A 23,325-nucleotide genomic window follows, 5' to 3' on the forward strand; every position below is an offset into this window, starting at 1 on the left:
CTGGTCAGACTTGCTCTTGTTTAGAAAATTATTTGATATATTCACCTATTTACTCTTTCATGTGAAACTTGGAATCATTTTTTTCTGAGTTCAGGACATTTTTCTGAGTTTAAGTGTGATTTTGATTAGTAGCGCATCACTGTAAATTTTTCTTGGGGAATATTGATAGTTTTACACTGCTTAGTATCTTCATCTAGGAATGTGACATGTCCTACTGCTTGCCTGTGTCATAGTTAGCAGTTTGAATGGCTGTGTACTATCCCTTTGAGCTGATGTTCCCTAGCTGGCTTAACCATTTCCCTAGTGTTGGGTATTTGGGTTGCTTCCAAGGTTGAGCTACTATGAATAGTGCTGCTATAAACATCTTTGTACAAATTGCTTTTTTATTTCCTTGGGATATGATCCCAAAAGTGGGATTATCTGATCAAAGGATATGAGAAGTATCGTGGTTTTTGTTACATAACCCAGGAAGGATGGGACCAATTTACAGAGCCACCAGCAACATATGAAGAAATGCCTGCTTTTCCCTTAACAAAACCTTGAGCAGCTTGAACACTTAAAAGGGTAACTTGTTACTAAGGTAAACAAACCACAGCTACTGGAGGACAAAAGAGGGAGTCTGAGAGCACAGGATACTGAAGGGAGCTGATCCTACAGCTAAAGAAGCAGGCTGCCCCGGCCCGTAGCTGTCCTGCTGTCTCTGAATCCTTCTCAGACCCAGATTCCCCATCAGCATATGAGTCTGGCTTATCTTTATTTACTTAGCATATGTCAGGTAGTACTCTAAACACGTTACAAATATTAACTCATTTACTTCTCATAATAAGCTCATGAGACAGATCATATTCAATATTATTATCATGTCTATTTTACAGAGGAGGAAACCAAGTCACAGAGAAATTTGCTTTTAGGTCACATAGTAGGATTTGAACTCAGGCAATCTGGCATCAGATTCTTAACCACTGTGCACTGCACCCTTGACCAGGAACAGGCACTTCAGCTTATAGCTGCCCTTCTTTTTCTGGGCCCTGCAGGAAAGGAAGACCCTAAATCTTCCTGTCTGGGTTTCAGGCCTTCTTACACTGACCTTCTAATTACTTCCTTCTCATGTACGGCCACCATCTGTTGGATCCTGCCATGCGCCAGCCATTGGGCTAAGCATTTTAGGTCTTTTCATTTCTTTTAATTCTCACTACAGTCACACAAGAAAGGTAGCATACCTTTATTTAATAGAGGAGGAAACTAAGGATCAGAGAGGTTAAGTATGTTGCCCAAGGCCACACAGCTACTAGAGTGGCAGAAGGAGAATTTGAATCAATGCCTTTCATCTTTGCATTATACTTGGCTCCTCAAAGCCCCACCTTTTACCCTAGTCCATTTCTTTTTGCCATGATTGATGTTCTTGAAATACACTGCGATGGAAACCAACCCTTTTGGTGTAGCTGTGCTGCTCTTCCTGGCCACAGTCAGGCCTGGCTTCATCAGGGCCCAAGTAGCCACTCCCAAGAAAAGTGCCACTTTTGCCTTGTGCTTTTTGGAACTTAGAGGTCCCAGTAGCTCCTTCCTGTCCTGTTTTGAAGTCCATGCCCCTTTAGAGCCTACTTCTCTGTGTGTGTGCTTTTTGGTGGAAGATAGCAGAGATGCACGTCTGCATAGGTGAACCCAGGGCTTCAATGACAGCCTGATGTGTTATGCCCAAAGGTTTGTGTTTTGAGAGTGAGGGTCTACATGTACCCCTGAATTTGTGTGTGTGTTTGTGTGCACACATGTACAAATGGGGTAAAAGGGCTGGTGGGAAAGATTTCCTGTACCAAGAACACTAAGAAAAGACATAGCAGGGAGACTGGACAGGAGAGGCAGGGTGGAGAGAAAGGGAAAAGAGGAAAGACAGTCGAGTCTAATGCTTCGTAAACAAGTGAAAGGATGCTGTGGTAAGTCCGAAGTGCCCCAGACAGATTCAGACAGGTTTGCAGAATTCAGCAAAGTCACCTGTAGCCCAGGGCAGGAATGGCAGGTCAGAGTTGGTGGTAGGTATGCTGGCCTGACCAGGTGTAACCCCAGTTTTAAGGGACAAGGGACTGGATAATACAGTAAAGCATGGCCTCCCTCCTCCATCCTTCACGCCCTGGGCCCACAGACCCAATGGCCTCTCTGAGGTGAAGACAGTTTGGCCTTGGTAGAGAGGTGGGGGTAGAGGAGAGAGGCTCCAGGAGGCCTAGAAGGAGGCCTCGCCAGTGCCTTTGACCCCTGTGCCTCCTCCAAAGGCCAAGGAGGCTCCCTCTTCCAGAAACCGCTCAAAGGTTTCGCTGACTTCAGAGGGATGGAGGAGGAGGGAGAAAGGAGGGGAGGCCTCTGAGAGGGGAAACTTCTGCTGAGCCTGCAGGCTACCCAGCCCCTCCCTGGTTCCTCATTACTGAGGTCCTTGGGCGTGAAATGTCTTTTTAACTGAAGGCCAAGAAGAACCCAGGGCTGTGTTAATGACCAGCCTGCACCAGGGCAAGGCCTGAAACAGGAGGCTGCCTCTCTTTACCTTGAAATCCTGTTGGCACTTTTCGGCTGTACTGATGTCCTGTTTTTTCAGAACTTGTCTCTACTGCCTTAGTCCTGTCCTCTCAGTTGGACCCTGAAGAGGCCTCAAGAGAAGAGAAGTTAGGGCGGCAAGGAGAAAGCATCTAGTATGTCTGAGGAGCTCACCTACTGGATCTGGGAAACTGAGGGCTGGACAACATTCAGTTTCAATGACTCCCAGACCCGCAGGGATGACAAGCATTGCTCATAAATATCACTGCAGTAAGAAAGATGGTAAAGCAGAGATGCACCTGATGAATTAGGAAACTTACACTGTTTCACCTTTATATGGGTTCTGACAATAGCTTGATGAAATAGAAGGCAGAGTCCACTGTGCCTGTTTTATAAATAAAAAAAAGCATGGGCCAAAGAAGTTCATGAATCTGTTCCAAATCGCATTTATAAAGCAGTGTGGGTGGGACTCCAATCCATGTCTCTGTGACTCCAAATCAACCACCAACAAAAAAGGTAATTTTTAAAATGTGTGTGCTGTTGGCCCCTTGAGGGCCTCATAAATTATGCCTGGAGAATGTCGGGGGCGGGGGCAGAACTTTGAGCTGGGTTTTGAAGTAGGAGTGGGAATTTCTGTTCCTTTTATTATTATTATTTTTTGCGGTGGGGGGATGGGTGTTGTCAGAGCATTGCACCCACCAGTTGGGTGCAAATGGGAAGGTGAAAGAGTATTTATCTCTCTTAATATTTATTAAAATGGTTAATGGTAGCCAGCAACTGGGGGAGGGTACCACAGATGAAGTGGAAAGTAAGTTAAGGGCCTTGAATGGTGGGATGAGCGGTTTTGATTTTCCCATGGACAACAGCAAGAGGTTTCTAAGCCAGAGAAGAACATGCCCTGGACACTCTTTAGGGGATGAGAACTGGCCCCGCCAACAGTATGGATTCAGAGGAGAGGAGTGGGGCGCCAGCTGGGATCAAACTGTTGCTGATAAAGAAATTAAGTGGAAGAAATGAGGGTGTCCGATGAGGCTCCTGGCTTGGGGGTGGATGCGAGGCTGCCTCCAGAGAAGAAGAGCTCCAAGCCAGGAAGCCTGGAGAGGAGGGTGGTCCTCATATCCCGGGAAGAGGGCACAGGCTGGCAGAGCCCCCAAGCACAAGGCGGCCATGCTGTGGCCACTCTTGCCGAGCGCGGCTGGCAGCCCCCGCGTTCTGAGCCTCAAGCCTCATTGAGAGGTTATTAATAGGGAGTTTGTCTGGTGTCAGAGCGCAGACATAAACTGCATTAGCATTACCCCATAATCTTATTTAGTAAGTGCTCATGCCGCTCCGTCTCCTGTAATTGCATTGGGAAGATGCAATATTTATGAAAGGGGAGAAGGGGATGTCACTGCTCATCTTGGTGCCGCAGTAAAAGTCCTGGGATGTATGGTGCGGGCAGCCGAGGCCTGGCCCGGGCTTGTGGGAGTGGGCAGCATGGGTGCCTAGGTCTCTCGGGGTGGCCCACCAAGCCTGCCCCCAGCGCGGAGCCTCCCACCCCCACCATCTCTCCCTGGCCTCAGGCAGCCACTGCTCCCCTTAGCATACTCCTCCAGAAGGTCCTGGTTACTGCCCTGCCGGATGCACTGAGCCCTTCTGCTGGGCGCAAGGCTCCCAGATTTGGCTCACTCCCACCTGTAGCTGGATATCCAGGGACCTTACCTTTGTTGCATAAGCTGGGTGATCTGTCAAAGCTCAGCAGGCAGCAGTGGAAGGCAGCAGCAGGTGAGAGTCCTGGCTGGAGCAGGGGTCCTGGCTGGGGCAGGGTCTCCGTGGCAGTGCTGGCCACTGGATGATACCCAACAAGGGCTGCAGCCCTAGGTTCCCAGGGTGGTGGCTCTCTTCTGCTCTCCTAGGATCCCCATGGCTCAGTCCCTAGGACACCCGCCCCCCAACCAGTCCCAGGCCTTCTGTTTCTGGGTGGAGGAGGCAAGGGTGCCAACTTGCCCCAAGGCACTCAGAAGCATGGCTGTGTGCCCCCACCCCTAAACACCCAGTCCCCACAGCTCTTGGGTGGAGCTCACAAGACAAGGAAGTCTTGCTGGTGTGCTGGAGCACCAGCTGGTGGGTGTGTATGTGTGCTGAGGGGTGAGCTGGGACTCTGGTGGGCCACCCCCTCCCACCCCCCACCTCCTGCACATGCAGGAGACACAGAGCTGTGCTTTGGGCCTGGCCGTGGGAGTCCCAGGCCTAGGGCAGAGGAGTCATTTCCCAGCTACACCTCGGGGGAGCTTCTTGTGGTCAGAGCGCTGTGAGTCGGACCTCAAAAAGCAGTGTGTGAGCACTGGATCGGCCGAGATGCAGAGCATGTCAGGGTAGGAGAAGAACAGAACGAAAAGATGCCTGTGCTTGGAAACCATTGTCCAGAAAGACGGGGGATGGGGAGGGGAGCAGAAGGGCAGGTTCGGGAACCACACTGTCAATTGCTGGTGGTGAGGATTCCAGTGGCGGTGTCTGATCCCCGGTGAGGCTGCTGTGGAAATCCAGGATGAGAGGAAGGCAGGTCCCTAGGCAGGCGCTTCCAGCTGCTGGCCTTGGGATCAGTGTGGCCCCCGGAAGTGGGAGCTGGGTGTCCTTACACATCCCATTCACACCTCACTCTCACACAGCCCCACACTCTACCCTTCAACCACGTTCACACACACATGGCCAGCACTGCACTCACTGTGGGTGGCTCACAGCTCTCCCTGCTCTTGCACACTCACTCACCCCACACTCACAGACTACACACACCTCTCTCACTAAGACATCCAACGGGTCTCATTTCCAGTGGCAGGTTCACCTCCCTCCCCCTCCTGCCCTCACTTCAGGGCCGAAGGGGCACCGAACGGAAGGCAGCTGAGAACCAGGGAGAAGGGTGGGCAGAGGAGGGCCGCGGCCCCTCCCTGTGTCAGCTCCCTCGCCGCTATCCCATTAATCAGAGCTTCACAGTCCAGTTGGGGATCCCCGGCGCCCAGTGCCCCACGTAGCCCGCGGGACAATGGGATTATTTCCGGGGGGAGAGGCTGCCTCGGGCAGGGGCTCAGGCGGCAGTGCCTCCTTTCCTCAATCCGTCCCTCGGCACCCAACCAGCGCCTGCGGCGGCCGGGGCGGGTGACAGAGCGGACACGGGTGGCGCGGGTGGCAGGGCGTGGCCGGCCTAATTCAATTAGCTGGGTCGCCGCCCCCTCCCCGCAACTCTGGGCCGGCTGGGGCTCAGCTTCGGGCAGCTGCTCTTTGTGCTTGGAGCCCATGCATATGGATACAGTCCCTCCGCCTTTGACACCCCCCCCCCTTTCTGGCACCTGCGGCTCCGTACCCCGCCCGCCCTGAGAGAAGGAGACCTCGGCCTCCCCAGAAAAGTTGGGAAACAGTTGGCTGCTGGTGGGCCCAAAGTGGCCGTCAGCAGCGGTGCGTGAAGGGAGCGAGGTGGGTTTTACCTGAGCAGGAGGGTCTGCGAGGAAGAGAGTGTACCTGTAGGGTTGTAGCCTCTGTGCAAACCTGAGTGTGTGCGAAGGGAGAGGTTTGGTTTGGCTTTGAATCTGTGTGGAGGATGTCTGAGTGTGGTTGAGTGTGTCTGTGGGCACCTGTGTACGAATGCGCAAAGGAGGCTTTGCGAGCATCTGTGGGGATTGCACATAGGAGTGTCTGCGTTTTGTGTGCAAGAGTGAGTGTGGGTCTGTGAGTCTGGGCGTCAGAGGGTGTTGTATCTACTCCAAGGCTGTATCTGGAAAGCCTCGGGCGTTCGGTGTCTGTAGGTGACCACTGGTGTATATGCAGGGGTCCGGGTGCAGGCAGGACAGTGTGAAACGCATTACCCCCGCCAGCACCACGACCACCGCGAGCAGCAGCAGCTAACCCTAGCTGCTCCCAGGCCGAATTCAAGGCCCCTCACCCCGCCCCTTGTTTTTCTGATGGAGGAGGAGCTTGGCGAGTTAATTTCAAACCGGAACTCCAGCTCAACTCATTTATTCGGAGGAAACTTCCCGAACCCACCAGGCTGGCGCAGAGACTGTGGCAGGGCGGCCAGACCCTCTCATTGGCGGCGGGGTTTGAGCCGGCCAGGTTTTCCTTCGCCAGGAACATCGCCGTTGCGGCTCCGCGGGCGCCTGCAGCTTCCTACGTGCCCTGAGCGCTCTCAAAATTACCAGACCTGTCCATGCGAAGGCAGCCTGAGCTCCTAGGGGCGACCGCGAGACCTTCAACCTGGCTTCCCGGCCACAGCCTGGGATTGAGCCCCCTGGGAGTCTGGGTTTCCTGGGCTTGGAGGTCTCCATCCGCCCTTCCTCTGAGGCCAAATCTCTGCTCCTGGAGGGGCGAGGAATTGAGGCGAGAAGTCTGGGTAGATCTGGCTGCTGCAGCAGCTTCGTGGCCCAGCAGGAAAGCTGGCCTCATTCTCCGATTCCCTGCGGAGACGGAGCGAGAGACCGGCGCACCCGTGGATCCCCAAGGGAGCCTGCCAGCCCCATGCCGCAGGGAGGAGGTTCCTAGAAGGCGGTGGCGGTCCTCAGAGGGCTGACCTGCATCAGGCTAGTGCTCTCTCTGCTCCCGCTCCCTCCCAGGCACCTCGGCTGAGGGCCTGGCTAAGGGGGTGCCCTCCGCCACAGGAAATTCCGCAGATCCAGCAGGACACCTGGTCGTTGAATACGGCCAAGGGTAGAGGACAAGGGTGGGGGAGGCTGGCATGTTCCTGGGGCCCTGGGTCCTAGTTACTGGGACCCACTAGTGGGAAGCCCTCCTGGGCTGTGCCTGTGGAGCCCCCCTGTCGGGGGATGGCAGGGCCATAAAGATCTATCTTGCCCTGAACTTTCTCTCAGCTCACCCCCCGCCCCACCTCACCCCTGTCCGCCTTACGCCACCCTACTCCACTCCACCCTTTGCTCCTGAGTGGAGACCTAACATGGAAGACACACCCAGTCAAGGGCACCAGCGCTGGATGATGAGATCTGAGGGAAGGAGTTGGTCAGAGAGAGCTGAGGCCCTAGCTCAGTGCCCAGAGGTGATGGGGCCAAGAGCTTCCTTTGGGTCAGAAGCTGAGGGGGAGGCCTAGAAGGGAGCGCCTGCACATAAGGACCCCATTGCTCAAGCAGGCTTTGGGTTGTGGGGGTAGGAGGAGGAGAAAGGTGCTGGCCCCTAAGTCAGGTGACAGCTGAGATGTGCCCTACATCAGGGAAGGTCTGTCCCCTGTCCCTCTGTCTTTGACCCATTTGTGGTCCTTCCACTGATGGGAAAATGTGTGCCTGTCCTTCCACGTTGGAGAGATCCTCAAGCCTTGCTCTGTAAGCGCCATCCTGGCGCTGGCCCTGGACAACCCCCACTGCCTGCCCTGAAGGATCACTGAATTGTGTGGCTGGACTCAGCCTGACCTGCTCACTCCCTCCTCCTCCATCCTAGGTTCCCAGAGACAATGTCATCTCTCCCACCACCTCACCCCCAGGTTCCTCAGAGGTAAAGTGCCCTTTACTGGGTTTCTAAGTCCCTGAGTCACCAGCTTCACCTGCCTCCTCCATGGACGGGGACATTTTTCTGCCCCTTTCCTGAGGCAGGTAAGCAAGGCAGAAGGGGTACCTTTGGTACTGGGAATCCAGACCCCAATGGCCCTCCTGCTCTGCTTTGTGTTACATGTCCCCTTACATATTTCTCAGCCTGTTCCATCCTTTCCCTTCAAAATGCCTGTAGGGCATACCCTGTCTCCCGCTGCCCGCACCCACAGGTCCACACGTGGCTATTTCCCCGACAATTACCCTAGAAAATAAGAAGCTCCTCCCACAGATGCACACAAACCATCAGCAGCACACATCATTATTACACTCACACCGTCACACAGTAGCTGAAGGATACTCTCGCCCTATAGTATGTGCCCATTACAGAGGAACAGTTACAGAAACACACTCTTATCCTCTTACGGAAAACACACATTCACTTGCATTCTCACTGACATACGTCCTTACGCAGACAAATCCAGTTTGTAAAAATGACCGAGACTCCCTTCCTCTCTCCCAGCACCCTTACTGACATGTGTTTTGCTTGCAGTTATATCCCAATAGCCTAACACAGTACTATCCCAACAGTCTAACACTGATGATACATCATAGACACTTAATACATACTTGTTGGGTAAATTAACAAAATCAGTCCTCAAAGACATGCCCGGTATGTCTGCACAGCTACCCTCACTGTCATGCACTTTCACATGCAGCTTTCCCCTCATGGAGGCACAGTCCCACAAACAAAAAGTAATTAAGTTACCACAAACACCCCTAAGCTAAAGGACAACCCCTGGCCCAGGGGTCTCTCCCAGAGCGGAGAGGGAGCCGGGTGGGATCCAAAGAGGCCTCCCCCTGTGGCTGAGCCCTCCCTTTTCTCTTCCCCCTGCCCCAGCCTCAGCCCCAGCTGCTCCCTTTTAATTGGAGGTACTTCTTTATCCTGCAGGCAAGGGGAGGGGGCTGGGATGGCGTTGGGGTTGGGATGGTGTTACCAGGTGGCCTCAGGGCTCAAACTCACCTAGATGTGCGCAGGATACTCCTGCAAGGCAAGAACCACGACTGCCAAGTTTGGTGTTGAGGAAGCAGCTTGTAATGAGTGGAGTCGGAAAAGCAGCATTTGAGCCAGTCTCTGTCCGTTTCCGGGTTTCCGTGAGTCAGTTTTCTCATCTGTAAAATGGTGATAACGAAAGCCACATCACAGGATTATTGGAAGATGAAATGAGATAATTCCTGTGACTGAAGGTGCCTAGGACATCACTTGTGCTTTGTGGGTCCTGCTTTCTTTCCCGCCCCGCCTCTTTCCTAACAGGGCTACTCTGCAAAGCATGAAAAAGCGCTGTGGAAACACCTCCACCGAAGCTGCACTGACTATAAGCTCTGTGTGAGTCTCCTCCCCCATTTCAGAAAACTTCCCAACCTGCAGCACTGTGCTCAGGTAACACTGCTTCCGGGGAGGTGAGGGGGCAGAGCCCAATGAATCCTCACCCTTTTGTCTCATCTTCCTAGGCAGAGATGGGACTGAGAGAGTAACCCTGGCCCCTCAGCAGCTATCCTAGCGGGAAACAAAGGCTGAGGTTAAAGTGGACTCAAAAACTCTAGTTGTGGGGAGGCCAGCACCTCAGAACTAGATTGGGATAAAAGTTGACTCATAAGCAAGAGAGGTGAGTGGGAAGCACTGCAAACATCAGGCAGGCGGGCAGCTGTGAGGGCAGGGGAAAGTTAGGACATCCCTGGGTTGTTGGGTTTTGATGAGAAGAGCACCCTGACAGTCTTAGTGGGCCACTAGGCGGCTGTGACCTCTGCCACCCTAGGCTGGGCCAGCAAGGGTGAGGTCTCCTCCCAGGTACTCTGGACAACTGGTGCCAGACCTGAGGAGGTGAGTGAGGCAGACGCCCAAAGGGTTGGAACAGGCAGGGTTGGAAATTCATAGAGTCTGGAAAGGTCCATCTGGAGGAAGAAGAAAGGAGGAAGAAAAGTGTGAGGAACACTCACGGGGTTTCCAGCATGAGCCAGAGAGTGGCAAAGAGAAGTTGTTCTGAGGGTTACCTAGAAAGACAGGGTTTTTGTTTGTTTGTTTGTTTTTTGTGGTACACGGGCCTCTCACTGTTGTGGCCTCTCCCGTTGCAGAGCACAGGATCCGGACACACAGGCTCAGCAGCCATGGCTCACGGGCCCAGCCGCTCCGTGGCATGTGGGATCTTCCTGGACCAGGGCACGAACCCGTGTCCCCTGCATCGGCAGGTGGACTCTCAACCACTGTGCCACCAGGGAAGCCCGAAAGACAGGGTTTTAATTGCAGCAGGCAGAACTGTGGTTAGACTCAAATCTGACTTCTTGACTAACAGGAGCAAGGCAACTGGGACCCAGCATCAAAGGAAGCTGAAGCACCCCTCCCCATCATTTTCAGCCTTATACAGAGAAAATAGTTCAGATTTGGGGGTTCCCAAAAAGTCCTCTTCTGTCTGTGGGATTTCTGGAAAGTTTGTTCATCTCACCAAGTGTTAGTTTTTGTTTCCTTTTTTTAAAAAAAAAAAATAGACTTCCCTGGTGGTGCAGTGGTTAAGAATCCGCCTGCCAATTCAGGGGACACAGGTTTGAGCCCTGGTCTGGGAAGATCCCACGTGCCGCGAAGCAACTAAGCCCATGCACCACAGCTACTGAGCCTGCATGCCTAGAGCCCATGATCCGCAACAAGAGAAGCCGCCTCAATGAGAAACCCGCGCACCACAGCGAAGAGTAGCCCCTGCTTGCTGCAACTAGAAAAAATCTGTGCACAGCAATGAAGACCCAACGCAGCCAATAAGTAAATAAATAAATTTATTTTAAAAAAGAACTTCAAAAAAATTTAAAAATTAAAATAAAAATGAGATATAATTCATGTACCATAATATTCAGCCCTTTAAATCATACAATTCAGTGGTTTTTTAGTATATTTACAAAGTTGTACAACCATCACCACTATCTAATTCTAGAATATTTACATAACTACAAAAAGATCTACAAACAGTAAATGCTGGAGAAGGTGTGGAGAAAAGGGAACCCTTTTGCACTGTTGGTGGGAATGTAAATTGATACAGCCACTATGGAGAACAGTATGGAGGTTCCTTAAAAAACTAAAGCTAGAACTACCATATGACCCAGCAATCCCACTACTGGGCATATGCCCTGAGAAAACCAGAATTCAAAAGGACACATGTACCCCGATATTCATTGCAGCACTATTTACAATAGCCAGGACATGGAAACAAGCTAAATGTCCAATGATAGATGAATAGATAAAGAAGATGTGGTACATATATACAATGGAATATTACTCAGCCATAAAAAGGGTCATTTGTAGAGATGTGGATGGACCTAGAGTCTGTCATACAGAGTGAAGTAAGCCAGAAAGAGAAAAACAAATATCATATATTAATGCATATACGTGGAATCCAGAAATATGGTACAGATGAACCTATTTGTAGGGAAGGAATAGAGACGTAGACAGAGAGAACAGACATGTGGACGTGGGGGGAAGGGGAGGGTGGGACAAACTGGGAGATCAGGTTTGACATAAATATACTACCATGTGTAAAATAGATAGCTAGTGGGAACCTGCTGTATAGCACAGAGAGCTCAGCTCGGTGCTCTGTGGTGACCTAGATGGCTGGGATGGGGGGTGGGAGGGAGGTCCAAGAGGGAGGCGATATATGTATACGTATAGCTGATTCACTTCATTGTACACCAGAAACTAACACAACATTGTAAAGCAATTTTACGCCAATTAAAAAAAAAAGAGAGAAAAAAAAAAAGAGAGAAAGAACCTTTGTATGCTTTTGCAGCCAATTCCCACTCCCCCCACCCCACTCCCAGCTCCTGGCAACCACTTTCTGCTTCTATGCATTTACCTATCCTGGATGGTTCATATAAATGGAATCATACAACATGTGGCCTTTTTGTGCCTGGCTTCTTTCACTTAACATGATGTTTTCTAGGATTTTCTGTATTGTAGCAGGATTTACTTTTCATTCCTTTTTATGGTTGAATAACATTCCATTGTATGGATATACCACATTTTATTTATCCATTCATCAGATGATGGACATCTGAGTTGTTTCCACTTTTTGGCCATTATGAATAATACTGCTATGAACATTCATTCTGTTTTCTTAATTATTTAAAAATGAGGATGTTTCTATTAATTTCACAGGATTGTTGTGAGTCTTAAATGAGATCGGTGTGGTGCCTGGCACACAGTAGTTTCTCAGTAAAACATTTATGTTTATCTCTGCTTTAGTTCCCTCAAGATAAGAGGCAAGAAAGAGACTCATTCAGGCTCAAACAACTTCCAAAAAATGTTCTGGAACGTCCTGTGTAGAAGTATAGTACCCTCCTGATTGGGTGGATGGAGAGGAGAGAACTGGCAAGGGAGTAGAGTTCTCGCTCATGTTTCTGCTTAGTGTTTACAAACAACCACCAACTTCATATCTGGGTTTGTCGTGAGTGGGCCTTTGTCCACCTGCCTGGAGCCCAGGCAAGGGTTTTCCCATAGAGGTGTGCCTCCAACCAGCAGCCAGGCTTCCAGGCCAACCCATAAAAGCAAGTTGAATCCAGCTCCTCCATCTTGATCAAGTCACTTAGCCTCGTTGAAATGTGGTTTCCTTGAATCCAGAAAACGGGAATAATACTCATCTTGAAGAGTTGGTGTAGTAGAGTTTATAGTGTTTTCCGTAACACTTACCACCATCTGGCTTATTGCATTTGCTTCTTTGTTTCTTGTATTCCATTCTGTGGAATGTAAACTCCATGAGGACAGGAACTTTGTTTTGTTCACCGCTGTTTTCCCAGTGCCAAGAACAGTGACTGACACACAGTAGGCACTCAATAAAATATTTGTTGAATAAGGAGGTTCTTTCATTCATTATTTACCCAAGATGAGGATATTTTGTGGGTTGTATTCCACGGGGGGAACAGAGACGAATAAGCCATTCCCTGCCTCCAAGGAGATCTCTTCAGGTTAAAGTAACAGACATGGCCAAAGCAAATAGATTGCAATGAGATGTGTTAAGTAGAATGTGAGCCTCCACATGCTAGCATCTTGTCTGATAGAGACAGTCCCTCCCTGAAGGCCTGTTGAATCTGAAATAAACCAGAAATAGATCCCAAGTGATCCAACCCGTGCCCTTACCAGGGCTTGGCTCCTGGGAGGGAGCAGATCTTTCTCTAGTAGAGAGGAGAAGAGGGGAAGCAGAAAAAGGGAGTTTCCTTCTTCTCTCCTGGGCTCTAAGCCAGTCAGCCACAGGCAAAACTTTGAAAAGGCTTAAATTTGTCCTAGATGTACTTCCCTGATCTTGGTCCCACCATACCCAGCCCTCACTGTTTTAAGCCCCTAGGCCTCCCTTCCAAGATTCCAAAAGTAAGAAAATAACTCCTTCCCCTCACTATAATACAAAGGTTTCTTGCTTGGAATAGCCAGCCCTGGGCTAGTTGCTAGATGAAAGCAATCTGATTGAATTCATCCACATACTGTGAGAACTGCTTCTTGAGGCTTCTGTGTATTTAAAAGGAAAGGGGGTGTCTTGATGCCTGGACACCCCAACAGCAGGCCCCAAGCCAACTCCCTTGACTTGTGCCTGTCTTTCAGGAAGTCTTCCCTCCCTCAGTTTCTCTAAACTGGCAGAGCTGGGGCTGTTGCTGACTTTTTCAACAACATATAGCCAGTTGTTCATAGGCCTGTGTTTTAAAAGACAAGCCTGAACTCACCTTCCTGCCTCAGGGGCCTGGGCTCCATACCCGGGGAGTAGACAGTCGTCTACTTTCTAACAAGCCGGACTGCAAGTTTGGAGTAAATCCTCTGGTTGACAGACAGGTGCTTCCCAGCTGAGCCCTTGAGGTGATTCTCCAGTAGCGCTGGGATGCGCCTTCCCCAGAGGCCTGGTGGGCTGGCCCCTTTGGCCCAATTCTAAGCAAGCGGGCGGCTCCTGCCAGGCTGGGAAGAGGACTCTGACCTCCACCTCCTTGGGGCCATCTGTCTATCGGTCTCTGGGAATGCCGGCCTCCTATTCTTTTTCTTTCTCCTCTTAAGCCTCTGGTTGGCCTCTTCTCTCTCTTCTTGAACTACTTCTCTGAGCCTCTGTCTCAGTCCCTCCGTCTCGGGCTCCTACATCTGTCTCGGCTCCAGGCCTCCCTCTCCCGTTCTCCGCCCCTCCCCCGCGCTGTCATTCACCCCGCTCCTCTCCGCGCACAGCCAATGGAGAGACCCGGCCGAAACGGCGAGGCTCGCTCGCACCGTGGTTTTTCGCCCGGTGATTGATGTCCCAGAGTCAACAGCTAGCGAGCAGCCGGAGAGGGGAAGGAGCAGCCGGAGAGGGGAAGAATACGGCGCCCCCTCTCTCCTTCCCCTCCCCCCTACTTTAGCCCCTCTGCGCACTTAGCCTCCAAGTCTCAGCGCAGCCAGGAGCCGCCGCCGCCTCAGTGCCTCCGCGCCTCAGCGCCGCTGCGCGCTGCCCCCGAGCCAAGCACAGCGAGTGCCACCGCCCAGCCCCCCCGCCCACCGCAGGGCCGGGGTCGGGGGCTAGCATGGAGCACCTGGGTCCGCACCATCTCCACCCGGGCCACGCGGAGCCCATCAGCTTTGGCATCGACCAGATCCTCAACAGCCCGGACCAGGGCAGCTGCATGGGGCCCTCCTCTCGCCTCCAGGACGGAGAATACGGCCTTGGCTGTTTGGTTGGAGGCGCTTACCCTTACGGCGGCGGGGGCCCCGCGGCCGGGGCGGGGGCCGGGGGCGCGGGGGCCTATGGCGCTGGAGGCCCGAGCGGCCCCGGTGGCCCGGCGGGCGGCGGCGGCGGCGGCTGCAGCATGGGCCCGCTGGCCGGCTCCTACAACGTGAACATGGCCTTGGCGGGCGGCCCCGGTCCCGCCGGCGGCGGCGGCGGCGGCGGCGGCGGGGCGGGGGCGCTGAGCGCTGCGGGGGTGATACGAGTGCCCGCGCACAGGCCGCTAGCTGGAGCGGTGGCCCATCCTCAACCTCTGGCTACCGGTTTGCCCACCGTGCCCTCCGTGCCTGCCGTGCCGGGCGTCAACAACCTCACCGGCCTCACCTTTCCCTGGATGGAGAGTAACCGCAGATACACAAAGGACAGGTTCACAGGTGAGTCCGGCCCGCGCGCGCCCCGCCTGGCCGCGGTCCCGGCTCTCCTCTACCCCCTCACTCCTGCCCCGTGGCTCCCCGCAGCCCGCTCTGTGCGCCAGGTCTCCCAGCTCCTCTTGGTGCCTCCCCCAAGTTCAGCCGCCCGCCACCTCTCTAAGCTCGCGGAATCGACTTGCTGGAAGAGTTCTCCCAGCCTGGGCCCCTCTCCGTCTCTCCCACAGGACCCCTGCTCTGAGAAGCTCTCCCTGATCCCCTCTCGGAGTCCCTGGGCCCGGTCAGGCGGAGGGAAGGGGAATGTAGCTTCGGGGCTTCTACCTTCCGCCGGCATTTGGGGCTCGGGTATCTCGGAGAAAAGGGCGCGATGTGAACAAACTGTTTCTTGCGTCCCGGCAGACGTTCTCTGGCCGAGGCGGCGAGCCCCAGAATCAGACGCAAGGAAAACAGGTTCACACACACACACACACACACACTTCACGCTCCGTGGTCCAGTGCCCGTCGCGCTGCCGAACCCGGTAGAGGCTCCGAGCCGGAGTAAAGCAACAGAGCTGGCGGGCCCTTCTTCCCGGACTGCAGGCTCCGTCCGGGTCAGTGGCAGCGCGAGGCTGAGCCGCCCGCTTCATTTTTGTTCTGTCCCGGCTCGGCGTCCTCCCCTCTGGGCCCAGCCTTGTTTCCTCCGGCGTTAATAATGCACCGGCCAGGCCCGTGATCGATCGGCAGCCGAAAGAACTCCTGGGACGATTACGCACTCGGCGGCTTCCGCCTGCCGCCCTCTCAGCTGCCTGCTCCGCGCCTTCCTCCGCTTGCCTCGGCTCCCTCCGTTCCCTCTTCCGCTCACGGCACTCGGCTCTCGATCCTGCGCGGGCCCCTTTCGCCGGCCTCACTTCCCGCCGCCCTTAGCGTTCCCTGGATCCGATACTACAATCCTCCCGCCGGACCAAGCCCGCTGGGAGGCAGCCACGAGTTGAGCCTGAGTTCCTGGCCGGTCCTTAGACAGAGGAAGCAGGAGGCATAGGCGGCTGCCGACCGACCACGACGTGGGGCTCCCATGGGGCTCGGGCTCCAGGGCCCAATGGTGGAAGGGGAATAGGCAGTTAAGAGCTAGACCCTGGGCTAAGCCCCTGTTCCAGCTTTGGAAACTTGGCCCAGACCCTGGGTTTGTGGCAAAGTGGGGTGGAGGGAGGTAGAAGAGCCATTCCGCTCTGGGCCTCCAGAAGGGGCCCCAGTGCCCCAACCCAAGTCCTCTCAGGCTTGGGGAGGCAGGGCCTAGTGCCCCATCCCACTCCCCCCACCCAGGCCAAGCTGGTCTTAAAAGACTCTGATGGAACACCCTCCCCACCCCCGAGCCTGGAACCCACTGGGCCTGGGTCTCTGGCGAAAAGGTACTCCACGTAGCCTACCTAGGGGAGCCACAGCCTGCCGTAATCTTGCTTTAGGCCTAAAGAAGGTTCTGAGGGAGTATATGGCTGTCACCTTATGCATCTGCCTTTGTGCCTGTGCTTGTCTGGGTGTCAGCTTGTCTGGGTGTATAGATCTATAATTTGCCCCTGTTGTACGTGATGTGTCTGTGTATGTTGCTGTGTGATGGAGGCCTCAGGTCAGGACCCAGCATTCAGGGCCTTGACCAAGGATAGCCTCTTACCGTTGGGCAGCTTCTCTGAGGCTGGAGACCTGAGGCTATTGGGGGAACTGCGACCTTTAGCTCGCCTCAGACGTGCCCCTCAAGGAGACTGCGGCTGTGTGTGATGGACACGTGGGAGGTCAGGGCTAGGGAGGTCTCCGTGGTGGCAGCAGCGGCGTCGGCCTGGCGGGCGGGCGGGGGCCATTTCACGCCGCGGGCTTGGAGCTGAGGGCTGATGGGAGGACCACAGCTCTTCTCCTGGGGTCTAGCCGCTGCGCTCGCTGACTCGCGGGGTGTCGGGCCTGGGACGCCTCCTGACGCTCTGCCGCTTGCCTCTGCCGTCTGTCTGTCTCCCGCTCCAGTGGCCCTCTCACCCTTCACTGTAACACGCCGTATAGGTCACCCCTATCAGAATCGGACGCCCCCCAAGAAGAAGAAGCCGCGCACGTCCTTCACGCGCCTGCAGATCTGCGAGCTAGAGAAGCGCTTCCACCGCCAGAAGTACCTGGCCTCGGCCGAGCGCGCCGCCCTGGCCAAGGCGCTCAAAATGACCGACGCGCAAGTCAAAACCTGGTTCCAGAACCGGCGGACAAAGTGGAGGTAAGCGCGCTGGGCGGGCGCGGCCGTGGGTGGCGCAGTCTCCGGCTCCGGGCCTCTCTGGGGGCGTTCATACTCCCATGCTCGCCACTTTCCTATGGCTCTGGTTCGGAGGAGAGCGCTGCTCTGCTAGGCTCGCGGGGAGCGGAAAGCCACCGTGGCCGATGACTGGACGGGGCCGAGAGCCCCAGCTGTTTTTCTTTCAGGCTTTCTGGCCCGGGGGCGCACACTCAGTGCGGGTGTAGACGCGGCTGGTCTCCGCCGCTGCTTGGGGAAACGTCCGGCTTTGAGCGCGGTCTACGCAGTCCAGGCTTCCGAGATCAGTGCGTCCTGAGGGACTTTTTGTTTGCGCAAACTTACGTGTACAGAGATGCCTCGTCTATCCCGGAGACCGGAGGCAGGATGGCAGGCGCCCCAGCCGGGGCTGCGCCCCAGCCGGGGCTCCCGCTAGAGCATCTGGGACCCCATACCGTGGGCCTGGGCCCTACTGACTCACTCCTCCCCAGACGCCTCGCCTGGGCGCAGCGGTTCCCCTACCGGGGAAGGGGGAAATCAATCTGCGCCGGCTGCGGCGGGGTTTTCGAGGGTCCTACTGAAAGGGGGATCAATCAGGAGCAGATGGGTGTATGTGTGTGAGTGAGAGAGAGAGAAACATTTTCTCTTCTCACGTCACACACCCACAACTACACTCATTTTTCCCCCCACACAGGCGCTTTCTCCGATTGCACCCTCTTGCACCCCTGCACCCTCCCGCACATCTGGCCCGCATACTCGGTTCCACACGTGCCGGGAGTTTCTTGCTAGCTCAGGCCTCAGTGGGGAGAGCAAGAGAGTCTGGGCGAAGTCCCCGGCGCCTGGCCGGGAGGGCCTGGGTCCGGAGGAAGGAATTGAAGTTTCTTTTTCTGAATGAAGGCTAGGAATCTGCCGCCGTGGCCACAAAGGAAGCCACTGCCCCGCGAGTCTGCTGCTCCCCCCACATTCCTGCTGCTGGGGAAGGGGTGGGAGACGTTGCTCCAGACCTCTGGAAAGCTAAGGAGGGAGCAAGGGCTGGGGGGGGAGGGGGGTGGACGTACTTGCGTTCCCAAGGCCCACCGGGGCTGCAGCCTAGGGGAGGGGAGGGGGTCAGGCAAGCCCTTGGGGTCAGGACACAGAGAAAAATAGAGAATAGCAGACAGAGAGAAACTGATACACGAGGGGGGGTGGCGGCAAAGACAAACACCCCACCCAGGGAGAAAAGGAAAAAACAGTCAGCCTGAAGAAGTCTTATGTACAATAAAGGAAAGCCATAGTTGACTAAAACCTTCATTTTCGTTTCAAACAAATTCCCTGAAATTCTGAGAGAAGAAAGAGGGTGGGGTGAGAGAAAACAAGAGGAAAAAAAGACACAAAGTCTAAAGGAACAGACATAGTTTGAAATGCGGGGAAGAAGGGGAAGACGAGAGACAGAAAGACACAGAGAGAAAAGGCTAGAAGGGGCGGCGAGGAGGCCGGCGTCCACCGCTGAGAGAGGCCCTCGCCGGCTTCGCGCGGCTTCATCGATCGCCTACAAATTGCTTCTGGAGGCCCCGGGGACTCCCATTAGGTCTGTCCACCTTAGAGACAGACGTTTGATCTCAGTTGACGGGGTGGAGGGAAGGCATTAAATGGAATAAGTGAGTCATCGCCTCCCTGGACCGCCTTGGAGGAAGCCGGCCGGTCCGGCGGGAATCCCAGCAGGGCACAGGGCTTGGCGCAGGAGGTCAGAAGACTGGGAGAGGTTCGCAGAGGGAAGGGGGAGAAGAGAGGTCTGTCAGGGCAGCTCATATCCACTGGCCCTTGCCTCTGCCCTGGACTGGTGAGGAGGGTGAGGCCCCTCAGACTTGGGAAGGCTCCTGGTCTTCCTGGGGTCTGGGGAGAGGCGAAATGCCATCCTAGCCCTGGCTGCGCCTTCCAGGCTGGTGAGGGTGTGGGCCCTGCCTGGAGCCGGGGAGCTCCAGCTGCTTGGGCCTAGCGGATTTCCCCACAGCTCCCCCAGGATACCCCCCAATCTACTTTTGGGGCTTCCAGTCTTTGTGGAGTCAGGACCCTCAAGATAAGGGAATGCATTCAAGGGGCCCAAGTGGAAATTGGGGGCCGCGAAGGGGAGCAGTGCCCGCTCGTTCAGGCTGTCTCCTGGGAGCGCGCCCGAAGCGTCGGTAACGGCTTGTCCCCGGTGCAGGCGGCAGACCGCGGAGGAGCGTGAGGCCGAGAGGCAGCAGGCGAACCGCATCCTCCTGCAGCTGCAGCAAGAGGCCTTCCAGAAGAGCCTGGCGCAGCCGCTGCCCGCCGACCCGCTCTGCGTGCACAACTCCTCGCTCTTCGCCCTGCAGAACCTGCAGCCGTGGTCTGACGACTCGACCAAGATCACCAGCGTCACGTCCGTGGCGTCGGCCTGTGAGTGAGCCTGCCTGCTCCGCCCCGTGAGACCCGGGCCCAGCCAAGGGTCGCGAGGCCTGAGAGCCGCGACTCTCGCCGCCCTCCTGCCGAAGACTGCACGTAGCAGGGGAACGCCGTGCCCCTCCCTCCGCACCGGCCCGCGCTCTCGTGCCGACGCTGTTCTCTTTTTGGTGGAAAAGAAGAGAAGACCGCGCAAGAAAGGGACGCGCGGTCGCCTCCCAGATGCCTATGCGGTCTGGCGCCTGCTGGAACTGTTCGGAGTCCTCCGTTTGCGTCTCTTTTATTTTATTCTGATTTTTAACGTGGGACTGAGAGAGGCAGGAAAGGTGGAGGAAGAAGAGCTTCTGGGAACCCTAGAGGACAGCATGAGCTGTCATTTGAACTTGCCCTGGGGAGAGCACTCTGTTTTCCACTCCGCATCATACACGGACACCCACAGGCCCTCACAGAGGTGATTTCACTGTCCCTCCTGGTGTCACCCCACAGTCACACACAGGGGACCTATGGCAGAGTGTTATGCACACACAGGGCCATAGCCTTCACACCCTTGACCCTTACTATCAGGGGTGACCCAGATTCATTCTGAACAGCATGGCGCTTCTCACAAACACAAGGTCACGGTCACAGTGTGACACATCGTCACACACACAGCAGCCACAACAGTGTCACTTGGCCTGCCAGACCCCCATCACATAGCCTAGCCACACCCAGGTACGCACAGACAGGTTTCCACACAAACTCAGCCTATTTCTCCAGATCCTGTTCGTAGGGGGCGTTTAAGTTATGCACTTATAAGGTGTTCTCTGTGTAACCTTTTTATAAAGTGCTTGTGTAATTTATGTGAAAAAATAATAAAACCCTCCGGATCCGGAGTCAAGGCTGCCTGCTCCTTGCTGAGCCCAGCACCTTGCAGCTACTTGGGTTTGGTGTGAGCTGGTACAGCCAGGGCAGCCCCTGGTACCTAAATTTGAGGGACATCTGGGGACCAGGACCTACAGGCTCTGGAGAGAGGAAAGAAGGAGGGGAAGAAATGGAGAGAAGGCAGTGCTGAGGAAAGTTGGGAGAGCCAGCGCTAGAGATTTGTCTTTGGGTGTGAGAGTTATGCGTGTGCATTGTGTGTTTGTGATGGGTGTGGGCAATCAGAATTTCACTGATAATGAATGTTTGTAAGTGTTCAATTGTGTAATTTTGTTTGCAGTTGTGTGTGCTTATTCTGCTTAAGTTGCAGATCGAAACTACCATTATACATACGAACTTGTGGTGGTGTCTGTGTGACCATGTATGAATGAGGCTTTTTGGATAGCTGTGTAATCACCAGCGTCTGTGATTGTGAACGAATCATGTGGTAATGTTTGTGAAAGTACGTATTAGTTTCTCATTGTGAATCTATTCTTGTGTTAAATGTGTGAATGTTTGTGATTGTGTATCATCTATAATTGTATGAATGCAATCATGTGTGAGATGTGTTTTACTGTATATATTTGTGTGAGACCGTATACAATTGGGGGAGTGAATTAATGGGGAGTGTGGATCATTGTGGGTGACTGTCCCCGCAGGTGAGTGTGTGTGGTGTTGTGTGAGTGGGTGTAATTGTGCACTGCTAGTGTACATGGTGGTGGGGGTCTAAGGTGGGGTGTGCAGATACATTGTGGGGGTATCAGCATCGGCTTGGAGTTTGGGGGTTCCAGGCTGTTACCCAGCAAGCTGCAGAGACTGGGGCATGCTGTCAGTAATTGGGTCAGGATCCTCTGTGGTGCTCAAAACAAGATTTCCCAGCTTCCAGCACTAGGCTGGCCTAGGAGGGAATCTGAAAAACAGACTTCCCAGGGACCTTCAGGGAGGCCCCAGACCACTTTAGCAGGGACAGCAGCCACAGTACACAGCCCTCCCCATAACATTTAGTCCCCTGCCTACTAGACCAATCTCAGGATGCACAAAACTGACTTGAGCCTGCTTTTCTGGAAGAGGCTAGGTGGTGAAGACTTTGGGGAACATGCCATCCTTGTAGAGTAGGGTGGGGGCATATGGGGCTGTTTCTTTGGGATGGGAGAGTGAGAGAACTCTGTGGCTAAAACTAGAAGAGAGTGGGGTGTGGGGCTTGTTCGTGTATGCAGAGCTGTGTGCACCCACACTGGGGTTGAGTGGAGGAGAGTTATGGAAACCATTAGAGCCCTCATCCTCCCCAGACCGCCATCCTGGATCTGCCATATGATATGGGGACAAACAGCAACCTCCAACCCAAGGAGGTCCAAGGGGAAATTTGGCTGAGTGGGCAAAGGACAGTGTTTGTCCACCTCTCATCTGTGGCCCCCTTGGAGTAGGATCTGGGCAGAAGAGGATTCTGGGTCCAAAGGACTTCCGGGGTGGAGGGGCTACCCCACCCCCAGGCCCACCCGGTGACCAGGCCAGGCCTTGACGGCGTGTTGGTCGTGGGGAGAAAGTTCTGGCCTCAACGACAAGTCTGCAGTGGGTCTCCCGCCGGCACTGGCTGCCGCATCCAGTACCGGGCCAAGCGAAATCCGGAAATGGCTTTCTGGAACCGCAGAATTCGGCTCCTTCCGCCTGGGCAGGTCTGGCTGTTCTTCCCCTCCCGCCGCCAGGACTGGAGCTGCCCAGCCCGAACCTTCTTCGTTCGGTGAGGTATCTCTCCTTCATCTGCGTCTTTGAGAGGCACCTTCAGTGCCTACCCGTTGCAGTATTCCAGAGTTGCCGACCCCAGAGGAGTCTGGGGTCTTCCTCCCACCTCCTAATCCCTGGGACCCCTCAAGAGGCTGGGCGCCCGAAGGCTCCTGGATATTTTCTGGCCGCAGACTGTCCAGCTGAGGAGCTGAGGCAGGAATGGGGAGTGGCTGCCCGGCCCAAACTTAATCCCCAAATCGGCTCCGAAGCCCGACTCTTCACCACCACCCCTTCGCCCCTCCTCTTGCAAGACAAACGCAAGCAAAACTAGGCAGAACACACTTCCTACCTGCCCCGATCTTCACAAACAGCTGGGGTCACACTCAAAACGGCGCGGGCCTAGGTCCCTCAGCCCCGCTTCTCTCGGACCCTGTCCAGCTTGTCGGGGACTCGCGGGGGATGGGGCTTCCGCACGCCAGGATCCCGGGCGCCCATCGCGGGAGGCCACCCGACTCCCCGTCCCCACTCGCGGCTCCCGCGCGCCTGCTCCCGGCACTCGCTGGCGTCCCGGTTCGCACACTCTCCCGGGGCCCCTCCCAAGCGCCCAGGCCCCGGGGCGAGGCGTCGCAGGGGGTGGGGGCAGACTCTCCGGGGCGCTGGGGCCCTCGGCGCTGAGGGATGGCGCGCAACTCCCCTCTCTCTGCCGGAAATTCGTTGGGGTGGAATCTCGCCGAATCCCGCGTCGGCCGAGGGCCGCGGCTAGGACAGGGCTGGAGGGCGGCGGGGCCCGCACACTCCGTCCCGAGGAGACGCAGGCTGGAAGGGAGCGGGCTGCCAGGGCCAACTACCCGCAGCAGAAACCTCACAACTCCGGGTCTGCCACCGCCCCTGCCGGAAATGGTCGGTCTCTGTTCAAAAAT

General features: G+C 55.0%; 1 protein-coding gene across 1 annotated transcript; it reads left to right on the forward strand.

Moving 5' to 3' along the window:
• Window positions 1-14,582: 14,582 nt before the first annotated feature.
• TLX1 (T cell leukemia homeobox 1) lies at window positions 14,583-19,791 on the forward strand (the record flags this gene model as incomplete). Its single annotated transcript, XM_082673713.1, has 3 exons — window positions 14,583-15,156; window positions 17,173-17,374; window positions 19,569-19,791. The coding sequence occupies 3 exons, from the start codon at window positions 14,583-14,585 to the stop codon at window positions 19,789-19,791; spliced, it is 999 nt and encodes a 332-aa protein (XP_082529839.1).
• Window positions 19,792-23,325: the final 3,534 nt, after the last annotated feature.

This window comes from Grampus griseus (genome assembly GCF_964374135.1).
Source record: "Grampus griseus genome assembly, chromosome: 16".
Classification (NCBI taxonomy): Eukaryota; Metazoa; Chordata; class Mammalia; order Artiodactyla; family Delphinidae; genus Grampus; species Grampus griseus.